The sequence below is a fragment of the Zootoca vivipara genome, chromosome 15 (assembly GCF_965207765.1).
Source record: "Zootoca vivipara chromosome 15, rZooViv2.hap1.1, whole genome shotgun sequence".
In the NCBI taxonomy this organism is placed as follows: domain Eukaryota; kingdom Metazoa; phylum Chordata; class Lepidosauria; order Squamata; family Lacertidae; genus Zootoca; species Zootoca vivipara.
In genome coordinates, this window is record NC_142598.1 from 13,875,134 (window position 1) to 13,898,625 (window position 23,492).

Sequence of the window (23,492 nt, forward strand, 5' to 3'; positions counted from 1 at the left end):
TGAATGGCTATTTGTCAGCACTGATGCTTGCTTGCTTGATTTATATATTTACTTACTTACCTACCTACCTACCTACCTACCTACCTACCTACCGTACCTACCTACCTACCTTTATCCAGGGCATAGCTGTCAAGTCCTCTCTTTTTTTAAGGGAAATTCCCTTATGCTGAATAGGCTTCCTGGCGAGAAAAGGGAAAACTTGACAGCTATGATCCGGGGGTTTCAGGGCGGGTCACAGAATAAAAGCAAGATATAAAACCACAAAATACCTAACACAGTAAAAATAAAAAACAACAACAACCCAATAGCCCCCACCCCATGCTTTAGTTGAGATCCCTGCATTACAGGGGGTTGGTCTGGATGACCCACGGGAACCCTTCCAATTCCGCGACTCCGTACGACTCGCGGGCCGCCGACCCGGAGACCAGCTTTCTCCTACTCGCGAGTAAAGCCCGGCAGCTGCGCGCCGAGGGAGGAGGGCCCGTCGGCGGCCGACAAGGAGCCTCTTCCCCACCCAGCCAGCCTCCAAGAAGCCGGGAGGCGCGTCCTCCCCGCGGCCCGGCCTACGAGGCGAGCGACGTCCATAACTCCTCCTCCTTCTCCTCCTCCTGCTGCCCAGCTCATGCTTCTGACCTTCCCCTCTGAGGCGCGTTTCGTAAGAAGGGAGCCCGGGACTCCGTGGGGTTGGGCGGCGGGGAGAGGAGGGGGAAGACGCGGCGGCGCGTTCTTTCCGCGGGGCCATGTCGGGGCCTGCAGCTGCCGCCGCCGGTGAGTGCCTCTGCTCTGCTGCGCCGGGCTGGGCCTAGTCAGGGACCCGCTCCAATTCGCGCCTTCGCAGCCGCAGGTCGCCCTTGTCCGACCTCGGAGGGTTGGCGGCGGGGCCTGCAAGCCGGAACCTGGGGTGGGATAAACCGAAAGCAAAGGGCTGGCTAGGAAGACCCGGGTTCAGGTCGTGAAGCTTGCCTGGGTAACCTTGGGGTCAGCCACTGCCTCTCAGCCTCACCGACCTACCTCGCAGGGTTGTTGTGGGGACTAAAGGAGGAAACTATGTACACCACACACCTTGAGTTCCTTGCAGAAAAAAGGTGGGGATATAAATGCAAAGTATTCTGGGCATAACATACTCAAGGGCAGGCTTTGGGTAACAGGGCACCCTGGGTGAGCACAAAATTTGGCACCCCACCCCTAAAAAAAGTCATGTTCTTACTACTGCTTTGTGCATCCTCAGCTTGGTGCCTGGTGCGGGAGAACTGCCTGCACCATCTTGAATCTGGTGCTGTCATACTTATACCAGCACATATTGCAGCGTTCAGTGGCGCTTCCTCTCTTAAATTCACTATTTTGCTCAAGGACCTGAAGCCAAGAGTAGGGTCTTCTGCATTGTCTTACGTTTCTCTCTTTATGCTGCAACTTTTTCTAACATGTCACCTTTCTCCCCCCCCCTCCTCCCAGGCATAGTTGTTAGGATTTTGGACAAACGTATTCCTTCTGCTCTGCGTGCAAGTGGAGGACCATGTCGGTTCGTGAACAGGAGGATGTGCAGCAAAACCCAAGCAGAGAATGTGCAGAAGCCAAAACCCCCGGCTTCAGGTAAACCAGAATTATCTTCATGCTTAATTGGTAATATGGGTTTTCATGGAATCTGCTCCCCAGGTAATTGTGTAGGGTAGTAGCCTTACCCTTTGTGTAAATAACGGCTTTTTTATGTCCCATCCTTGACTACTATGTACAAATTCATTTCTTTCTTTTCTGCCATGTTTGGTAGTGCTGGAAAGAGCTGGGCATATAACTACAGGTTCCAGCAGCATGCCTGGAAATCCAACATGTGTATTTGCATGTGACTGCCTCTGGTACTGATTGGGCAACATGGCCCGCCCCCCAGTAGTTTTGAATTGCTGTATGTGCATGCCCCAAATCAGATTTCTTTTTCCAGTATGTATCTGAAAGAATGGGTGCATATCCACAAGTGTGCATGTAGCCCATTAACACTGAAGGAAAAGGTATACCGCAATGGGAAATAGTTGTTGACTGGAAATTAGGACAGTGAATGAACAGCATGCATCCTCTGTATTGAGGATCTTATTTTCTTCGTTAAATTTGTGCAATTTAAAAATGAGGAAGTAGATCCATATACATTGTATGCAATGTGTGTGCTAGCTTTACCTTCATGTGGTGGCTTGCTGTTTGATTTCCTTTCCATATGAACTTTTGACTAACCTTCCTTTCTATGGCTATGTTTGCTTAAATATGTATGCTACTATATTTTGCAAGCCAAAGTCCATATGTGAGACTTGCTGTAATCAGGCCTTGTCTGTCTAAAGGGTTTTGGTGACTAAGGCAACAATCCTAACCCAATTTACCTGGGAGTAAGCCCATTTCTGAGTTGACAGGCAGCCACTAAGGCAGGCATCCCCAAACTTGGCCCTCCAGATGTTTTTGACTACAATTCCCATCATCCCTGACCACTGGTCCTGTTAGCTAGGGTTGATAGGAATTGTAGTACCAAAACTTCTGGAGGGCCGAGTTTGGGGATGCCTGCACTAAGGACTTGGAAGTGTATCTGAAGAAGTGTGCATGCACACGAAAGCTCATACCAAAATATAAACTTAGTTGGTCTTTAAGGTGCTACTGAAGGAATTTTTTTATTTTGCTTCGACTCAGACCAACACGGCTACCTACCTGAGACTTGGAAGTGGTTGATGATTCGTAAATGAAGGTGTCTTTGTGTCGGAAGGTGGATAGCTTGAAGATACTTCAGCCCATATTTTCTGAACTTGTTAGTGTCTAGAAGCATTAAATACTTTAATCTCCAGTTGCACCTTTGCCAGTCCCACTGTTTAGCATTTGGGACCAGCTTTCCCCCCACTACTCACTTTTTTTTGGTACAGTAGATAGACACTCATGAATAGGGAATGGGGCATGATTGTTGTGTTCTAACATACTGGTTGGTATGAGCTGAAGAATGTTCACCTTCTTATCTGCAGTCTGAAATGCAGATAGTTTGCTACTGGTATATTAAGCTCCTATACCCCCATGGTCAAGACTCTTTAATTCTTTAATCATTCAGAAGTGGCACAGTGTGCGAAATGTTTTATCTAAATGCAAAAAAACCCTATAGGGCTCAAAGCCATAGTTCGTAGGGTCAGGGCTAGCAATAAGTGGAGCTAGCCTACGTACATACAGGACATACATGACACACATACCCTTGCAGAGGAGACAGATGCCATCCTTCTATCTCCCCTGCACACAGCTGAGCAGCAGGGAAGAGGGTGATCCAGAGTCCTAGCACTTCCTACGCTGCTGACTTGTTTTCCGATCAGCAGAGTGGGGAGAGATTGTATAATCCCAGCCCATATCTCTCCTCTGCCACTGCTAAGATGATCAGGAATAGCTGAGCAGTGGATAAAAGGGGACAGTTTCAAGGTGCTTCAGGTACCTTGAGGTGGCAGCTCCTAATGAAACCAAGTTCCCATGCCACTCTCTTATCTTGTAAGGGACAAGATAAGAAAACTAGGCTGAAGCTAGCTGGATTGGCTTCTGTATTGGTCACTGAGAAAGTGAATCTACTTCCTCTTCAGCCAGTACAGAGCTGATCAGGCTGCTGAAGCAATGACAGAGTGCTCTGCTTTGCCATCCTGATTTGTGGAGCAGGGACGCTGAGGAGAGTCCAGCAGTGACAGATGAAGGCCTGAGGGAGCCAGAGGCTCCCCATACCTCAGTAAGATCGCAATCAAGATCGCAATCCCGATTCCACCTTTTGGATAATGTGTTTGGTTCTCAAGTGCTGCATTTTCTCTCCCATGCTTTCTACAGCAAGTTTCAAAGTTCCAGGACACAAGCCCACTGACTGGGACAAGAAGTTGTTGCTATGGACGGGCCGTTTCAAGAAAGCAGAAGATATACCAGAAACAGTGTCGTAAGTTTGAGTTTCGCGAACCAAGCATTAAAAAAACTGCTCCAGTAATTATTTCATCTCCACCACCCATTTTTTTAAATCAGTGAAATGCAGATAGCTATTACAGCAAGATGTTCAAATTATCATTGGCTGCGTTCACACACAACACAAGAAGTCATGGCTTGTTTTAACTATGTATTGTTCAACAAACCATAGGTTGTCTTATAGGCAGGAAAGCAGGCCGCAGCTTGTGTCTTCAGCTTGTTTTCCAGCTACTCTTGCCTCGCACATCTGTAGCTTGGTGAAGGATAGGGTAACTAAACAGACTGTGGCGAAGCAAGACTGTTTGGTTTGAACCTAACGCTAAATAGTGGATCTTGTAAGTTAACAACAAATATTGGCTTCGCATTATGGTTTGTTGCTAGAAAACAGACCTTGGTTAGTTTGGGTTGGGTATGGATGTTCAAACAAGCCATACTCTGGGAAAGCAAACCACGACTTAGCATTAAGCACAAACCAGGCTAAAATTGCCATTTGCATAATTCTGATTGTAATTTGTGGTAATATATAATAATAATAATTAATAATAATTTATTTATACTCCACCCATCTGGCCGGGTCTCCCCAGCCACTCTCCTCCAACAAAATATTAAAATACAATGGTCTGTTAAAACATTAAAAGCTTCCCTAAACAGGGCTGCCTTCAGATGTCTTCTAAAAGTCTGGTAGATGTTTTTCTCTTTGACATCTGGTGGGAGGGTGTCCCACAGGGCAGGTGCCACTATTGAGAAGGCCCTCTGCCTGGTTCCCTGTAACTTGGCTTCTCGCAGCAAGGGAACTGCCAGAAGGCCCTCGGCACTGGACCTCAGTGTCCAGGCAGAACGATGGGGGTGGAGACACTCCTTCAGGTATACTGGACCGAGGCCATAATATTCAGAGAATCCAGAATATTTTATAAAAGACGAAAGATCACGTGGATTAGGAGGTGTAGTGTGGCTTGATTACATTTTAATCACATCACAAGTAGTCATGTGCAAGCTAGGCTCTGACTAAGGGTTCTGAAATTCTACTTGGAGACAGGCAGGCAAAGAAGGATCAACTTGTGTGTTGTCTACCTCTGCTTATTTCTTTGTCTTTCCCTCCGCCAATGTCTAGAAAACCAGTTTGTTAAGCAGGGATGAACAGAGGCAGCCTATTTTTCCCTGTGCATCATGTGATGAGCATAAGGTGTAGGCTGCTTTTTAGACCTGAGCCCCTTGAACACTGTCCATCTTGGGGTTCTGAGCTTTCAGTAGATACGGGCTGGATAGAATTGCTGTTCATCTGACCTGTATCAAAGCCTTTTCCAGCCTTATTAAGATTCTGTTAGTTTTACATGGAGAAGCAGTGAAGCATTTCAGAGAGCTTCACCTTCCTGTGCTGCTTTGGTCTGTGTGCTATTTGACTAAGTGTCTCAAGAAAATCCTATCAACAAAGAATATTATTGGGCTTGCAGAGTGCTTTTGTAGCTTCCTATCATATGTTCATTGTAGTAGTAGTCACCCAGTGTGAAAAATAGTATCATAGGGCCTCTGCAAGGCTCATAAAAGGATACAGACACTCAAAGCTTGCTTGCTGCTTGTTTTCAGCTGTGTCGAAGAGCAAAGCAATCAGCAGCAGCTGCCAGAAGCAACTGAATTTAACTGCGATTACATTATCAGTTCTGTTTCCAGAAGTTACTGTCATGCATGTTACTGATTCCACCAATTAACTACTCCCAACTGCACACTCTTAATGAATCTGTAGAAACAGGCACAACAACAGATTCGGGGAGAATAGATCATAGCTGCCAAGTTATCTCTTTTTTAAAGGGATTTTCCCTTATGCTGAATAGGCTTCCTCACGAGAAAAGGGAAAACTTGGCAGCTATGGAATAGATTGCACGGAGCTTCCCAGGCTTTTGTGTTAGCTCTTTCTTGATACAGTTCTGGCGCAAGAATTATTTTGCAGATGGGGTTTTAGTGCTGAGTGCTTAAAAAGCTGCAAAGCAGATTTTGTGGGAACCCTGTTAGGTTTATAGTGAGGGTGCTGAAGCACTAACCCAAACATTCTGAGATTTTGTCAGCTGTTTGCTTATTATCTTATTGAACATTTTTTCACACTGTTAACAGAGGTGATGACTACATGTTGGCTTGGAAAGGCAACATTAGAGAGGTTTCCTCTCATAGGTTCTTTCCAGCATTGACTTAATGGTGGTAGCAAGTTCCACAGTTTAACTATGTGCTGTGTGAAGAGGTTTGGCCAAAATAATTCACCGTCCAGCTTCATTGGATGACCCTGGGCTGTAGAACCCTGGACGACCCAGGTTCTAGAGAGAAGGTTCTAGACCCCAGAGTCATCCAGTGAAGCTGGATGGTGAAATATTTTGGCCAAACCCTAGGTTCTAGAGAGAAAAGTATCTCTGTACCCACTTTCTTCTTTCTGTGCATCATTTTACATAGCTTTGTGGTGTTTCCCTTTACTTTTTTTTCTAAACTAAAAAGCCCCAAATGTTGTAACCTTCGCTCACAGGGGAGTTCTTTCACCCCCTTGGTCATTTTGATTGCCCTCTTCTCAACCTTTTCCAGATTTACAATATCCTTTTGCGGGGTGAGGAGACCAGAAATGTAGACAGTGCAGTCACACCATAGATTTGTACAATGGTACTGGCTGTTTTATTCAGCCCCTTTTCTAATGATTCCTAGCATGGAATTCACCTTCCTCATAGCTGCCACAAATTCAAATTGGGTTATTTGACATTACCCAAGAACCTTTTTGTAGTAACTGCCAGCTTGGATCCTATCAGATCCCTCTAGTGAAGTTGAGGGCCGTTATTTTTGTTATGCCCCAGTATAAATCACTTTACACTTGCTTACATTGAATGGCATTTCCCAGTTGCCCCTTCATTCAGTTTGGAGAGATCCTTTACAAGCCCCTCCGTGTCATTAGCTGTTGGTAGATCATATGGGGACATCCTTGCACACTGGGAATCGGGTTGTGTTGGCCTTTCTGTTATGGCTGCCAGGTGACGACACCGTCTTTAATAAGGAATAAACCACGGAAGAGAGACACAACCAACAGGAGGGACCATACTGATATTTCTTCACTGTCAGAAGATCTCTTTTCTTCAGAAGTCCCACATTGTCTTTCTCTCTGCCTGGTCAGGTCCATTCAAGGGTTGATTTTAGGAGTGGTCTGCATCATGCAATATTCCTTTCCCCTTCTCTTTACCTGGCTTTGAAGCATCTTTGTGAAGATTAAGCTCCTGAGCACTTGGCTCCTCTTCCTAGTGTCTGCTAGTTTTTTTCCCTCAGAAGAGAAGGGACCTGTTGGTCCTTTTGAAGGTCGGAGTTGTGCCTTACCTCGTTCTGGGTCCTACCTCTGCATGGCTCCCAATTCTGCTCTCCTGGTCTAAGGACTTCAAAAGCAACCAAGCAGGATTGGGCCAAGCCAGCAGTTCTGCCTGAATAAGAAAAAAATCCGGACACTTTTAACCCTAGCTCTAGGGCAGGGGTTGGCAACCTGCGGCCCATGGGCCACAAGTGGCCCACAGGGGTCATTGTAGTTTAAATAGCCAAGCTGCCTGCGAACCGAGCTCCCTCGCACTGTGCTAAACCAGCGCGGAGCGGGGGCTCACTTCCGTGGTGCCAGAAATCACGTTTGGACATATGCAGACACCGAAAATCGCATTTGCGCAGACGCAATCCGGCCCACGGAGCCATCTCCATGGGAGTGGACTGGCCCAGGCGAGGTAAACCTTGCCGGCCCCTGCTCTAGGGGTTATGTAGTGCCCCAGAATGGTACAATAATGGGCCTTGCCTTATGGCTTAGCAGCCTTTAACTAGATTCTTCCTTTGATTTCCCCCTATTAACAAGATGGGCAAGGCAGTGGAAGCAGCTATGGCTTGACAATGCTAATCCATGATGATGGTAATAATAATAATAATAATAATAATAATAATAATAATAATAATAATACCAACATACTTGGTATTCAAGTACTAACATACTTGGAATTTTGCTTCGGCTACATTGCAATGTAAACGTACCTTAAACAAACACTTTCCCACATACAATACAATAGCACAGCAAAGGAACCCCACCCATTACTGGCTTCCCCTTCCGCTACACAACTACGAATTTAACAATTTGATGGCACAAGGGAAAGAAACTGTTCCTGTGCCTAGCCGTTTTTGTGTATACGAGTCCTGTAGCGATGTCCAGATGGAAGTAAATCAAACAGATGATGATTTAATTAATGATAATTCATTCTTTAAAGGTTTGAGATGGTTGATGCAGCGAGGAACAAGATGCGTGTGAAGATCAGCTACTTAATGATTGCCTTGACAATCATGGGCTGCATAACGATGGTCATTCTGGGGAAGCGGGTGAGTACAAAAGGTTGGCAATAGCGTGGGGGGGGGGGAAAGAGCTAATGGACCAGCCTAACCTCTCTCAGGAACAGCAATTAAATTGTGATAATACTGCAGCAGGGAAAATGTGGGTGGTTGTATTCTTAATAAAGTCAATGGAAGGATAAACTATAGTCTGCCTAAGAGATTGGGGTTGGAGGGGAGAGGAAGAAAGAGGGAATTAGAATTAAAGTCAGGGTAGGATAGACATGAGAATGGGAATTTTCCCCAAATGCGGAATCCAGTGCATTATCAACAGTTTATGTCAATAGCTCTGTGGGAGATTGCTTAGTTTTAAAAAATATATATACTGTAATGTTATCTGGAAACTGCAGTCAAGGAGAGGGACTGAAATGGCCCCCCACTGGCAGACAGGATTATAGCATCATGTTTGGCATCCCCATTTCTTGATGCTTATTCTTTTCTGCCTTTTCTTGATAGCTCTGCTATTATCTGTTAGGCTCTTAAGGTGAGCAGGAGAGAAGATATATGGGGGCTCTTCGTCCTGTTATCATTACTTGTTTCTTGAAATAAAGAAATTAACCTGTTCGACATAGAACCAAACAGTATGGGTTCAAGTCTTGTAGTTCTTGAAGTAGTGCACAGTGTTCCGTTGAGTGGTCATGTAATAAAAGTCCTGGAGTCTAAAAAGGCCTTTCAATTCTTCTTACAGCAAACTTCCTTACTGGGTTACATTCCAGGAATCACACCTAAAGCCAAAATCATGTATAGTAAAAAACCCATTGAGTTCAATGATGGGGGTGTGATTGCCAGGAATTCTGTCCCCCATTTTTCTACTTTATTTTTAATTGCCACATGTGAAAAGCTGAATACATGCAAGTTAAATGGACATGAATTGCAGGCGTACTGTATTTTCTAATTCTGTATTCACTGTAGATTAGTGGATGATTTAAAAAGGGGGATGAGGGTTGCTTGTGACGAATTTCTCTGGAGCTCGTTATTAGTTTCCCATAATTCTGGTTTAGCGACCGAGAAATGTGCAGCTGCAGTGTCCATTGGTTTGTCGGCATTTCTGTGTTCTAACCGAAAATCTGCCCGATATGGTTACTTTTCTTGCATGCTTCTGTGGTCTCTTCTTCTTCTGCAGGCTGTTGGGAGGCATGAATCTCTGACAAGCCAGAACCTGGAGAAAAAAGCTCGCTGGAGAGAGGAGGCCGCTCAGAGTGTCTCTGCCAAACCGTAGTCAAGTGGAAGGGCAATACTTCAGAAGGCACGAGATGTATTGTTACCTTTTAATTATAGAGGAGGAGGAGGGGCTTGAGGGGGATGCATATTCATTAGTTAAGGGTTGCTTTCGAGCTTCAAGAAAATAAAATTATTTTGTGGTAATCCTATGAAGATTTCATATTTTGCTAGTATCCAATAACTATTCAGTTTCAAAGAAAGCTAAATACACTATCCAATTCCGTTCAGTTCCCTGTTACTGTATGTATGAAAATATTCATTGCACATTCTGTATTGGTCGATAGGCTTGTTGAAGCAAGGTATTGAATTCACCTTGAGTGAATACATAGGGTTTTTAAAAATATATATAGCACAAGTATCTTAATGGTGTGTGATCTAACACTTTGAAACAGCAGTAATAGAATGTAGATGCTACCGCTTGCTCTCATATCATCTACCAGCTGTGAATGTTTTTGGATGCTAATATCTAATTCTGGTTTTCTGTTCTGTTGATATCATCCTAAAACTTTTGTTGCTAAACTTCATAATCTCTGGCATCTTCATTATTTCAGGATATAACTGGCATATGTGATTCAGCTCCAGTGCAGAACAAGTGCTCAGAACACAGACCTCATACATTGAAGTTGACAGGGTGCCTAATTCAAAAGCTTGATAAACACAGGGAAGCTCGGAGGTCAGAAAGTCTGGCTATGCATGAATAGACAAGGCTTTGCCCTGAGGATCATGCACTCTGAATCCAACACAGAGGATAGCACTAAAAGGAGATACAATTCAGGACTTCAATCCTATACCCATTTACATGGGTGTGATACCCCAACGGCTTCAAGGAAGTGTTAACAATTTTGAGGATAAAATGGTGGTATGTGGAACCCACAGGAAAATTGGCAAGGGTCCTTGGAACACTTTCCTAACACTACTCTCTGGGATTAGTTGCTGATGTAGGAACAGAAACACTGTAAAAGTGTGTTCCTGGTCCCTAGCATTCTCCTTAAAACTGGCATCAAAAGCTGGAGAAAATTACTTACAGTCATACCTTGGTTCTTGAACGTAATTGGTTCCAGAATTCGGTTCAACTTCCAAAAACGTTGGAAAACCAAGGTGTGGCTTCCGACTGGCTGCAGGAGCTTCCTGCACTCAATTGGAAGCAGCATTGGACGTTCAGCTTCCAAAAGACGTTCACAAACTGGAATACTCACTTCCGGGGTTGCGGCGTTTGGGAGCCAAAATGTATGAGTACCAAGGCGTTCGAGAACCAAGGTATGACTGTACTCAAAGTCACTTCCCAAGCGTTATTCAATCTGAGTAAGGCAAATTCCAAAAAGCAGGCTTAGACCCACACTGAAATGGGCCTACATCAGCATCATCCAAGATTGCCTCCAGTTGCTCTGCCCGTTACCCTCTTGACTAATAATGGGGCAATCGCAACTTGTCACTGTCACTAACCATCGGGTCCAGGTTTGACTTCTTTAAGAAATGTGTGCACTGATGCCTCTCTCTAAGAGCAGAGGAGTCCACAAAGCAATGCTAGGCATGGCACAGACACGACATAAGATGCCACAGCTGTAGCATCAAGATCATTCCAAAGACAAGTGTCTTCATCCTCAAAACTGCTGCCCGAACATGTCAAAGTGGGACTTGGATAGATCCAGTAGCATGGCCTCCAGGGTCAGCAGCAGCCATATGGCTACTTGATGCAATGGAGGCAGCGCAGTATGACTTTGCAATGCTCACCACCACCTGGTAGGTGCAATTATGCACTCAAATGAGTGTTCATTATACCAGTTTAGGTAAATAATCCCATGTAGGTAAGAAACAGCTACAGCGAAGATGTAGCGCAAACCACTCTTTTCAGTTTGGGTCTACTTAGCCTTGCCACTGTGCATAGGTAAAGGTAAAGGTACCCCTGACCATTAGGTCCAGTCGCGGACAACTGGGGTTGCGGCGCTCATCTCACTCTATAGGCCGAGGGAGCCGGCGTTTGTCCACAGACAGCTTCCAGGTCATGTGGCTAGCATGACTACGTAAGCTGCTTCTGGTGAACCAGAGCAGTGCATGGAAACACTGTTTACTTTCCCACCAGAGCGGTACCTATTTATCTACTTGCACTTGACGTACTTTTGAACTGCTAGGTGGGCAGGAGCTGGGACCAAACAACGGGAGCTCACCCTGTCGCAGGGATTCGAACCGCCAACCTTCTGTTCAGCAAGCCCTAGGCTCTGTGGTTTAAGACCACAGCGCCACCCGTGTCCCTTGCCACAGTGCATACTAGTGCTCAAATTACAGAGGCTTTCTGTTGTTGAAAAGTTGTGATATTGTTGCATGGCCAATAATGATTTGGCAAAAATAGAGAAGGGAGCCCTCACCCATCTTTTCCCCATAAAGCATTGTCATAGAAGCACACACAAGAAAATTCCACTTATGCCTCATGCAGACAACGTGATCCTTACTCCATTTTCCCAATGATTATTATTGTTAATCGCATTTGTTTGCTGTTTTATGTAAAAAAGGGGTATCTCAAAGCAACTTAAAATGATAAAATAGAAACAGGTAAAATGAATTAGAAACCACATTGAGAAAAGAAACATAAAACACAAAAATTCTTAGAAGTGCTCATCCAACAACACAAATGTACTCCCGCCTCCATCACAGGATAGGCTAAAATGGCACACAAAGGTTTCCCCTGAAGTGTGGGAAGTATCCAGATACTTTATGAAATATTAATTGTGCATTGTAGAAATGTTTTTTTTATTGTGCATTTTTGGTCTCGTTTTATCTTGCACATTGCCCTGATGGCTTGTGATTTATAAATAATCCGAATCACTAATTTATAAATATGTAAAAGAAAAACCTTTCAATAAAAACTTAACCAACCTAGATAGTGATGACACCAAGCATGAGATTACTTGCCAAATTTGAAACTTCAATGGCACAACAATCTAAGCCAAACCATGGCTTAGCACAAACATGCTGGCTTCCAGGGAGAAGATTGTGGCTGCTTTGTCCCTACCTAGTAGTTTTGCTGCTGCCCCACCCTTCAGATTTGCCGTGGTTTGGCTTAGCCTGTCATCTGAACCTGGGCTTATGTTTTAGCTCCTCTGGACAAACAAAAATCAAGCTCATAGGGATTACTTAAGCTATATTATTTGGGGAACTTTTCATTTCGAATTACAATGGTAAATTTTTATCATTTGCTATTCTGAAAATGCATATGAAGGTATTGAATCCTCAGGGAGCAGAGACTTGCCCTTCAAAGCATTTGATCTGACACTGTCAAATTTGCCTTAGCCTCTATGGAGCACTGAGCAGATTTTGATCACGTTGTGATACTGGTCACCTTACTACATTAAGGCATAATATTAACCAGGGGTCACCAAACCTTTTCAGCAGGGGGCCGGTCCACTGTCCCTCAGACCTTGTGGGGGGGCGGACTATATTTTTTTAAAAAATATGAACGAATTCCTATGCCACACAAATAACCCAGAAATGCATTTTAAATGAAAGGACACATTCTACTCATGTAAAAACACCAGGCAGGCCCCACGAATAACCCAGAGATGCATTTTAAATAAAAGGACACATTCCACTCATGTAAAAATATGCTGATTCCCAGACCGTCTGCGGGCCGGATTTAGAAGGCGATTGGGCCGCATCCGGCCCCAGGGCCTTAGTTTGGGGACCCCTGATATTAACCCTCCTGCCCCGCTTCTAGTATTTATCACATATTAGGTGTGGTGTGAACCAATTTCTTTTTGTTTCCTTGAAAAATGACACCTGGATAAATAGTTTCATTCTAATTCAGGTATTTTGGGCTACATGTATACCAAATTACTACCCAAAGCACAGGGCTAAATGTACATATTTCAAAATAAGTATCTTTAAATAATACATTCCTCCCCCTAACTTTTGTGGCCTGCCCCTCAGTAAACAGGAAGTAATCCTCTCATGCTATTATTATACATCCTATAGCTTTGGGAAATGATTTATAGATTATGGTATGGACCTTAAATGCTTCGTTTAATCAAATCACATTTGAAGGAGGGTGCCATCTCCCTTAAACCCAATATTCAACAATGGGGGTCTCTCTGCCAGAGTCATTCAATGCACCAACTCTGGGCTAGTAGGGACAGAAGGCACAATCTCTGCCAGGTTCATATCCATTTCCTTCCTGCCCTTGACCCCCCCCCAGCAAAAAATGCAGTGTTCTGCTTGTCCAGGTCAGCAGCAGGTCAACACCAAAATAATATTTATGTGTTAGTGCAAGCCTTCAAGTGTGGTTTGACACTTCGACTTATTGTCCAGAACTTTTATGCAGCCAGCTTCATCTCACAGAGTCGACCCAACTTCCACATACTGTACCTGCCGTCTCTCGACTTTGGATTGTACAGGATATTCTGATCTGCATATGTACATCACCACACCAGCTAACAGAAAGAAGTACCACATTAGCCCTACTTTTAAAAATGAAAGAAAAAGACAGCACTCCATTTCACTTCTATGTATTTATGGTTTAATTCACTCCTTTGAAGAGAGAATTCATTACTGTATTTCCTAGCGGGAACACCAATGCACCACGTTCTCACTAGCTTGGGAGAAAAACTTTCGGTGTGAGAAAGATATAGGATGTGTGTAAATATACATATATACATACACATTAGCACACACATTGGAGGAGTGTGCATGTGCATATATACTCTAGGTAAGCACACACATATACACACTCTCAGTGTTTGTGCATGTGAGACATTTCTGTACCACATGCACCCTTCACTGAAATTGGCTTACAAAATATGCAGCTTGCTGCCCCCCCGAAAAACTATCAATTAAAGTACATGATTTGAAACAAATCTTATAGAAATGACATGTCATCAGTAATTTACACTTTAAAAAACTCAGCCACAAAAAAAAAATCTGGAAGCTGAAACAAGATTGCTATTCATCAGTGCTGCTACCACCCTTAAAGAAACATGGTTTACTATGGGATATAAAGGCAACATTGAGGTTGTTATAAAGATTAGCCACCTAATTTAAAGAACAAACCAACCAGACTGTACTTCATTTTTTGCCCACAATACACCCCATGAAACTACTCTTCTCACACCTCGCTTACCTTTCTTGTACATTGTTTGCTTCGTGTTCATTGTAGATTCTTTCTCCCATCTGCAGTTTTGGTGCCTTTCCCCCCTGCCCCTTTAAACATCAATCCAAGCAATCCTGCTGGATTTGGTTACATGATGATTCCACTATGCCGAATCAGAGAGAGGCCATAGATTCCTGCCCTCGTAGTAGGGGGGGGGGCAACTTTTTTTGCCTGGTTTTAAATTCCCCCGGAACAATAACCAAAATGGGAAATAAGTTTATTGCAAAAAACATCCACGCTCCCCCCCCCCACCATCTCAGCCCAGCCCTAATTTGAAAGTTACAAACAACTGAAGTTGAAATGGTAACCTAAAGATGCTTCTTCATAAAGCAGCACAAAACTAAAGGAAGTTAACTTAAGAGGGTGGAGGCTGATGAAGAATGGACAGAACTGGCAGCTGCGAGAGCTTCCATCCTAAAAGCACAGACATAGATAACAAAGTGTTCAGTAGAAGGGTCAGTCACACAGAAAACACTGATGAGACCATACCTCCTAATAGGTTGACAAAGTATATTTCATTGCAGGCGATGTCAGTTTTCTTCCGTTAATTATAACATGAAGAATCTTGTCAAACAATTCTGACAACAGAATTTATTACGTATTCACAATGTTTGTTAATGGAAGGTCGAGTCCTGGAAAGTCGAACTGACTCAAGGTGCCGCCCGGTTAGGGAAGCCTCCCGCAATATCCATGCATTCACAAAAAGTGAACAACATTGCTGATAATGGCTGATGCCAAGTTAAATTAAGACTATGCTGTCAGAGTCGGCTGGCCTTGGGACTAGGTGAAGAGGTTCAAAACAATTGGCATTCATATCCAATGTCTTCAGTCCGAGCGTATCGGAGAGCCACCATCTTGGTGCTAGTCAAAAGAGCATTCTACAGACACACGGAGGCGGCATGACGGCACCCTTGGTTGTTGCAGGAAGCTGAAGTGATGGCGTTTTGCCAGACATCAGCTGTACTAAGGATTAAATGAGCAGTGTCAGTCAATAATATTAGGCAGATTTCAGAACTTGGATTTCATTAGTCATAAGAGCGCTCTGTGTGCCTTTAAGTGAAGTTTATAGAATCCAGGTGTCCCTTTCTGGCCTGACTTAGAAGCTACAGTCCACATAAGCAGAGGTGGCCCAGGGAGCCAGTTATCTTCTTTGCTTCAATATTTCAGCATACCAAGAATTTACAACAGAATGTGATTTACAGCCCTGTTCAACCAAGACGTTTACAAAAACTCAAGCGTGGATTTCTCAGCAGTAACCATGTTAATGAGGACCACTTTCGAAACTTGAAAAAGATTTCAGTCTGAATGTAGAGGGAGCCAATTGATGCTGTGGTAGATGAACAGGAACAGTTCCTCTATCCCTGACATGATTTCGGACATCTTCAAAAGAGCACTGGCTGCCCCTAGGGAGGTACAGAGAGATGGACTCCGTTCCTCATGCAGACAGAAGAGAACAAAACCCCATACAGTCGAAATGGCAGCACAGGAATCCTGCTTGCTGTCAACTGTTCATTGTTCCTAGAACCTGGAGCAGCTTATTCACTGGCAGCTGTAAGTGCAGGGAACAGAGAGCTCTTTCCTGTATCTCTGTGTATCATATATGTATATATATAGTATATATACATATATATATTAACAGAAGCCCAAGCTGTCACACACAGAACCACCACCACTCAAAATTCTGTGTGAGCCTCAAATGAGACAGGCACTCCTTGAGTGCCTGGCAAGGAAGAGTCTCTCGAATCCTCTTTGTAGATAGCAAGAACACTGCAACACACACACACAGACACACAAAGGAAACTCCACCCTTGTTTTAGAATCTAGGATTACACCACTTTAGTGTGTACTTCATTGGGAAAAACTGACATCTTTGCAGAAGTGCCCAAGCTCTGGAGAGATGGGCACAGCAGCTATGGTAAGCCCTTACCGAACTGGCGTCCTACAACAAAGAGCCAAATGTTTTCCAGTTGTGTTTTAAAGGAAGCGTGTGTGCAAAGCAAGCAAATGAGCTCACACAGGTTTATGGAAAACAGGACCACTCTGTGGGCAACTCAGAGCTCTACAATAGGGCTGGATGGGCAAGTGCAACGCAGTGCACAGGAGCGCCTCACAGCTGGAAACCTTCCATGGGAGCCTCGCACTGCTGGAAGATGTACTGCTGCTGGCCAAGATCGACTTGTGGGGCAATGCTGCTGTCTTCCTCCTCTGTCCCGAAGTAGTGCTCAATCAGATCAAAGGCCTTCTGGTAGATTTCTTGGTTCTCGTGACTCTGCAGGAATTCAATCTTATCCAGGCCTGCAAGAAAAAAACAAAACACAGAGCCCGTCAGTTCTTGAACATGAAGGTATACCTGCACTGTTCCATCTTTGTCAACAATGGAGAACCTCTGGCTCTCCAGATATTGGTGGATATCATTTGACATGCTGGTTGGGGCTGATGGTAGCTAGAGTCCCCAAACATCTGGACTGCCACAGCTTCCTTATATGTGCATGTTGCTGAGAGGGGGTAGGGCAAAGACAGAGCGAGATGCACAGACCAGGCTATCTGAACTGTAGCATCAATTAAAAACCAAGAGACTCCATTGAGACCCCACAAAGATTCTGAAGACAGAAGTTTCCATTGCTACCGGAGCTATCCCATCCCATAACTGCCTCTTCATTACTTCAGACTTTGCAGGTGCTGCTTAGGTAGTGGAGGACGCGGTATAGAAATATTAAAATGCTCTGCAAAACCCTCAAGTGTTGTTATCCACAAAAATGCACTTAAGAGGATCTGTATGTTCTGCCCAGTGCAGCAGCCTAAGACTGCAGCCTAACTTGCAAGATTTTGGTTATATTTATATTTTGGCGTTTGTAAAGGACCCCTGGATGGTTAAGTCCAATCCAAGGCGACTATGGGGTTGCGGCACTCATCTCACTTTCAGGCCAAGGGAGCCGGAGTTTGTCCGCAGACAGCTTTCTGGGTCATGTGGCCAGCATGACTAAACCGCTTCTGGCGCAATGGCACACCGTGGTGGAAACCAGAATGCACAGAAACCTTCCCGCCACACCTACTTATCTACTTGCACTGGTGTATTTTTGAACTGCAAGGTTGGCAGGAGCTGGGACAGAGCAATGGGAGCTCACCCTGTCGCAGGGATTCGAACTGCCAACCTTCTGATCAGCAAGCCCAAGAGGCTCAGTGGTTTAGACCACAGCGCCACCCATGTCCGCAGACTGGAAGCAACCACAGATATGAAGAGCTATTTCCAAAATCCTGCTTTTATTTTGAAAAGAGGCACTGCCATTATCTTTGTATCCAGCATTTTCTGCAGAAATGAACCAAGTTGGAAAAGGTTCCGAAAAAGGCACCAAGGGGGTGGAGGTGCTCCCATATGAAGAAAGGTCGCAGCATTTGGGACTTTTTAGTTTAGAGAAAAGGCAAATAAGAGGTCACCTGATAGAAGTCTGTAAAATTATGCATGGCATGCAAAAAGTACATATAGAAGCCCCCCCACCCCCCGGTAACACTAGAATTCATGAATATCCAATGAAACTGCATGTTGGAAGATTTAGGACAAATATAAGAAAGTACTTCTTCATGCAGTATATAGACAAACTATGGAAGTTGCTTCCTCAGGAAGCAGTGATGGCTACCAATTTGGATGACTTTAGAAGATGAATAGACAAATTCATGGAGGAGAGGGATATCAATGGCTACTTCCTCCACAGTTGGAAACCATGAGAGCGGAGAGTGCTCTTGTAGACAAGATGGACCACTGGCCTGATCCAGCAGACTATTCTTATGTTCTTAAATGCTACTTGAACTGGAAAATTAAAGGGAACTGAGAAAGTATCAGAAGTTGTTACAAAGGAAGAATACTAGAAAGAAAATTATGGGCAAGAAAATGTACAGAGCCCCCCCCCCCCAAGCATTGAAAGATTTTGCTTGGAAACTCTTCTATTTACTTTGAGGTCATAATGAACCATGAGAAACGAGGCAAAAGCTGGAATCTGGATAGTCTAATATGGATGTCACCCACCATCACATCCCCTTACCGTAGGCTTCCTCAATGAGTGCACAGTATGGGTTAATGCCAGTTCCACTTCGCCTGGCTTCTTGCTCGCCGAGTCTCAGGATGTTTTCCAGCCCATTAAGAGCCACCTGCACAATCTTCGAGTCCATTACCGTAAGGAGGTCACAGAGTGGTTTGATGCAGCCAAGTTCTACTAGGTACCTGAAAAGCACAATGGATTGAGAATCAAGGCAACTAAAGGATTCGGTTTGGCAAAGTGGCAGCACCACTGCTGGCACCTTGGTTAAGTCACCCTCAAAAGCACAAACAGCTTTGAAGGGCATGATGGAAATGGCTCAAGCCAAGAGGTGCTGGTTGTATCTTAGGAAGTGTTCTCGAGAGAGAGGAACAGAGTTCCGCTCACCCATGTCCAGTGGATAACACTCAGTGGTATGAAGAATATAGGCAGTTCTTCTAGACAGTGAGGCCTTAGAAGAGGCTGACCAAAATAGTGTAGAAATCTCCCGATACTGCTGGACCACAACTGCATAATCTCTGGCCATTAGCTATGCTGACCAGAGGTTCCCTACTCCTGACAGAGATATGATAAAACCTGTGTGAACAGAGCAGGCATCTTTTGGTCAAGGGGGATGAGGAGTGCAGGAGAAAAGAGGCACTTTGCAGCACCAGCTCTCAGCACAACCCTTCCACCGTGAAGATCTTTGTTTGGAAACCTTGCTGGCACTTACTTGATCTGCTCAGCAGAGCCACCAGATGTTGCATTAGTAATAGCCCAAGCTGCTTCTTTTCTTGTCCGAAACTCGGCCGTTTGCAATATACTTATCAGAGCTGGGAAAATGTTGGCATCTATGACAGTCTGAAAAATAAACAAGGTCTTAATAGCAGATTTAAAAATCAGGATTATTTGCTTCAACACAGTAATATGACACAGAGTGTTACTTGGTCCTTGGATTCATGTGCCATTACCCATATTTTTGCTTAGACCAAATAAACAGCATGAACCAGCAGAAAGGGGGATGGCACAGGCTACTCTAATCATGGAAAGCTGGTTTTTGTTTGTTTTCGTTTTGTATTCAACAGTATTGAGCATCTATCTCCAATTGGTCTAATATTTTGTGGGGGGGAGGAGTAGAGTTAAAATTAGAGTTGTTCACCTGACATTTCCCAGTTCTGATCTTTAATTTATAAAAGTTTGCTGAAAATGCCAAACAAGATACAAGCAAGAGCATGTAATATTCGGCCAAAGTCTGCATGGACAGCAATAGATCTAAGAATCTGATTTTGTGTTGGCAAGTGAACCTCTGAGCCAACCAGCTTCCTTACCTGAATCTGCGCTCTGTTTCCAGCTGTGATGTTTGATATTGTCCAACATGCTTCCTTTTTGATTGATTCTTTAGGACTGCTAAGCAAGTGTAGTAAACTCTGCAGAGCCGAACAATTCAATATTACCTGGGAAAGGGAAAGAAATTGATTTTTAGACTGCATCCAAAAGATGAATCTAAAAATTCCGTGCACACTTACCTTAAGCAAACATGAAGAAGGCACAATAAAGAGATTTTTTCCTTATCTAAAATCAAAAGAATATGCTGAGAAAAAGCAGAAAGCTCAAGGAAGTAAAGGGGAGAATAAGATAACAGTAGGTCTGCCTGAAGATAAAATAAAGTGGGAAGAAAAGTGGGGAAAGAAGGAAAGAGGCAGAAAGGGCAACATAAAGGCTTTTTCCATGCACATGAGGAACAAGAAAGCACTGCCAATGACAGGAGCAGATAATGAGCAGGGCATGAGAGTTTGAAGAGCTTGATGGAGAAGACAGGCGCACTTAATACCTTTCTCATCTTAGATTTAGTGGAAAGTAAGCTGTCACTGATGAAGAGGCAGATATTCCAAGTAATGTAAGTGTTAATAATGTTAAAGACTACATAGGTGGCCATTTTCATATTAAGGAATCTAACCAATGAACCTAGATTTCTCACACACTAACCCTGTAAATATAAGGTGAGCAAGAAAGTAAATGTGAAAGAATGGAAAATATTATTTTGAAAGCTTAAACTTTTCCTGCAATGAAGTAGCAGGCTTTGTCAAAGAAGAGCAAGCAGGGGTTGTTTATCATTAGACTTTATTTAACAAGTCTCACAAGACTTGCTCTTGCAGCCCATTAAGGATACAAAGGGTGGGTATTGCCACTGTACAGCAGGTGCACAACTGATTGGAGAACTGTAAGCAAAGGAGAGGAAGAAAGGATTCTGGTGAACATTACAAAGATGTGTTTACAAATGCAGGTGCTCACCACGCAGGAGATACAAAGAAAGTCTACTCAAAATATTAGCCGATCAGAGACTGCCATGCTTTAAAAGACAGATTTACAATCTAACACTGAGCAAGGGTGCATGCTCAGAACTTGACTTGAAAACTCCAAGATTCTGAACTGAAATAAGAAAGTTGAGTAGCACAAATAGTGCTTGGTTCCTAGGCACTACAAAAATCAGTGAAAAGGATATGCACAGATAAACCATAGCCAACAAGCTCAAACAGTGTTTCTCAAAATGTGGGTCCTGGCACTTTTCCTGAGCAGGTTTCAGAAAGAAAGTCTCCCTGCCACAACACTATCACTGGGAGCATCACTGAAGAGACGGACTCCTTCCTTCCTGTTATGCTGAATTTCTATTCGGCTACATAGTGCCTGGGGATGCGGGTGGCGCTGTGGGTTAAACCACTGAGCCTAGGGCTTGCTGATCAGAAGGTCGGCGGTTCGAATCCCTGTGACGGGGTGAGCTCCCGTTGCTCGGTCCCAGCTCCTTCCAACCTAGCAGTTCGAAAGCACGTCAAAGTGCAAGTAGATAAATAGGTACCGCTACAGCGGGAAGGTAAAAGGCGTTTCCGTGTGCTGCTCTGGTTCACCAGAAGCGGCTTTGTCATGCTGGTCACATGACCTGGAAGCTGTACGCCGGCTCCCTCGGCCAATAATGTGAGATGAGATGAGCACTGCAACCCCAGAGTCGGTCATGACTGGACCTTATGGTCAGGGGTCCCTTTACCTTTACCTAGTGCCTATTTATACACCTATATTAGCATCATCATCATCATCTTACTCACTATATTGATATGCTCATGTTTTCTGTTGTAGAGGAGGAAGGTCAGGCTCAAAAAAGTGGAGTTAGCATATAGCTGGCTCCGACTTAAAACATTTTGAGAAGTACTATACTAAGGAATGCCACAAGTAATTATGTATGACTTAAAGATTTAGCCGTATCCTAGAGAGTCGGAACTAGCAAGCACAGGCATGAGTACTTCAAGGAGAGTGCAGGCCAAGAACACCAGGAATAAGGCCAATGTAGCTTTCTGAACACAGGATTTCAAGGCATGAAACCTCAAGGGGGTTTAGGGGAAAAAAGGGTTGAATCCAATGAAGTCATTGCATGAACAGAATGAGTTCTAATTGCACAATAGAACTTGTCCTCCTCCTACCCCCTAATCTGCTCCAGAGTGTTGGGAGAACCCCCAGAAAAGATTTGGAGGGGAATGTGTGGGGTGCACAGAGGGTCGAGAGGCAGGAAAAGTTCCATTGTATGAGCAGAAGTTGTTCTGCTCGTGCAACACATTTTCATTGGATATAATCCACAATACATGCTCAAGTCTATGAAGCCTCTTAATGCCGAGGACTGAAAGAAAGATATTTAACTTCTATTCAGTTACTGTGAAAACTGGAATCAGTAAATGTTGTTGCAGTGAGCAGTGTTTATACCTGGGTCTGGATATCATCCCCTGTAACAATGTTTCCAACTGCTCGCAAAGCAGGAGATACCACTTTGTAGTCGTTATGCCTAAAAAAGGGAAAAAAAGAAAGGCTTCAGTTTAACAGAGTCAAATGTTACTTGTTTCACAGTCACGCCTTTTGATCTAGAATGAGCAGGCTTCATAGGGGCCAAATATGACCCTCCAAAAGTATTACAAGTTGCAAAAGATACAACAACATGATAATATTCAGTTGCAACTGTTGTGTCTTGATGATAGGATGCAATGCCACTGTGTTCTATTTATTCCTTTGTTTCTTTAAGGAATATGGACACAATAACCACTGTTCCTGCAATGTGGTTCAAAATAGGTGGCTTTGGGCCCAAAAAAAATCTATTTACACCTGCACTTTCAGCAAGAAATAAAAGCTAAGGCCAACCTGATATGACGGCAAGTAAAAGAACAACATTTAATAGATTTGCTTGATTAAATAAATTTGCTTGATCTGAAGTCCTTACATCAGGAGTTCCACAAGTCTCCTACATACTCCTGCATCAATCACAGCCTGGATTTTATCATTGGGTCCATCAGACAAGTATGAGAGTGCCCAACATGCATCTGCTAGGACATCTGTGTCGTTGACGAAGAGCAGCCATGACAGCACACTCAGACAGGGTGAGACCTACAAAGAAATGAGAGGGGTGAAAAATCAATGGAATAAGCATGCCTGTTATCACAATTACTATGAGCAGATCTTTTTCAACAAAGGTTCTAAATCAATGTTTCTCAAACTTTGGTCCACCAGCTGTTGTCGGACTACAACTCCCATCATCCCTGACCATTGGTCTTGCTAACTAGGGATGATGGGAGTTGTAGTCCAACAGCAGCAAGGGACCCAGGTTTGAGAAAAAACAACCTAAAGAATCAATTATAATGTGTTGCTTTACATCAAATGACGACTCTAAAGTTAAACCCACAAAACGAAGTTATTGTTTTCCTCCAGAATATCCCAAGTGAATACAAATCTGTCAGTAATCACCTGGTCACTAAGCGAAGTAAGAGATTTTGTTTTAGAAT

At 43.9% G+C, this 23,492-nt stretch overlaps 2 protein-coding genes across 4 annotated transcripts in view; one reads left to right on the forward strand and one right to left on the reverse strand.

Annotated features, from left to right (window-relative positions):
* Nucleotides 1-639: 639 nt before the first annotated feature.
* FAM162A (family with sequence similarity 162 member A) lies at nucleotides 640-10,058 on the forward strand. The gene is made up of 5 exons (XM_035141093.3): nucleotides 640-768; nucleotides 1,453-1,590; nucleotides 3,814-3,916; nucleotides 8,193-8,301; nucleotides 9,434-10,058. The coding sequence occupies exons 1-5, from the start codon at nucleotides 741-743 to the stop codon at nucleotides 9,527-9,529; spliced, it is 474 nt and encodes a 157-aa protein (XP_034996984.1). The 5' UTR covers nucleotides 640-740; the 3' UTR covers nucleotides 9,530-10,058.
* Nucleotides 10,059-14,015: 3,957 nt separating this feature from the next.
* The window catches only part of KPNA1 (karyopherin subunit alpha 1), a 35,131-nt gene continuing 25,654 nt past the window's right edge, over nucleotides 14,016-23,492 (reverse strand). For all 3 annotated transcript variants that reach the window (XM_035140832.3, XM_088658810.1, XM_088658811.1), the window contains 6 exons: nucleotides 22,934-23,097; nucleotides 22,426-22,504; nucleotides 20,007-20,132; nucleotides 19,412-19,539; nucleotides 18,706-18,884; nucleotides 14,016-16,963 (listed from right to left, as the gene is read on the reverse strand). In XM_035140832.3, the coding sequence (XP_034996723.1) occupies nucleotides 16,776-16,963; nucleotides 18,706-18,884; nucleotides 19,412-19,539; nucleotides 20,007-20,132; nucleotides 22,426-22,504; nucleotides 22,934-23,097 (864 nt within the window). In that variant the 3' untranslated portion in view covers nucleotides 14,016-16,775. The remainder of the gene's footprint in view (nucleotides 16,964-18,705; nucleotides 18,885-19,411; nucleotides 19,540-20,006; nucleotides 20,133-22,425; nucleotides 22,505-22,933; nucleotides 23,098-23,492) is intronic.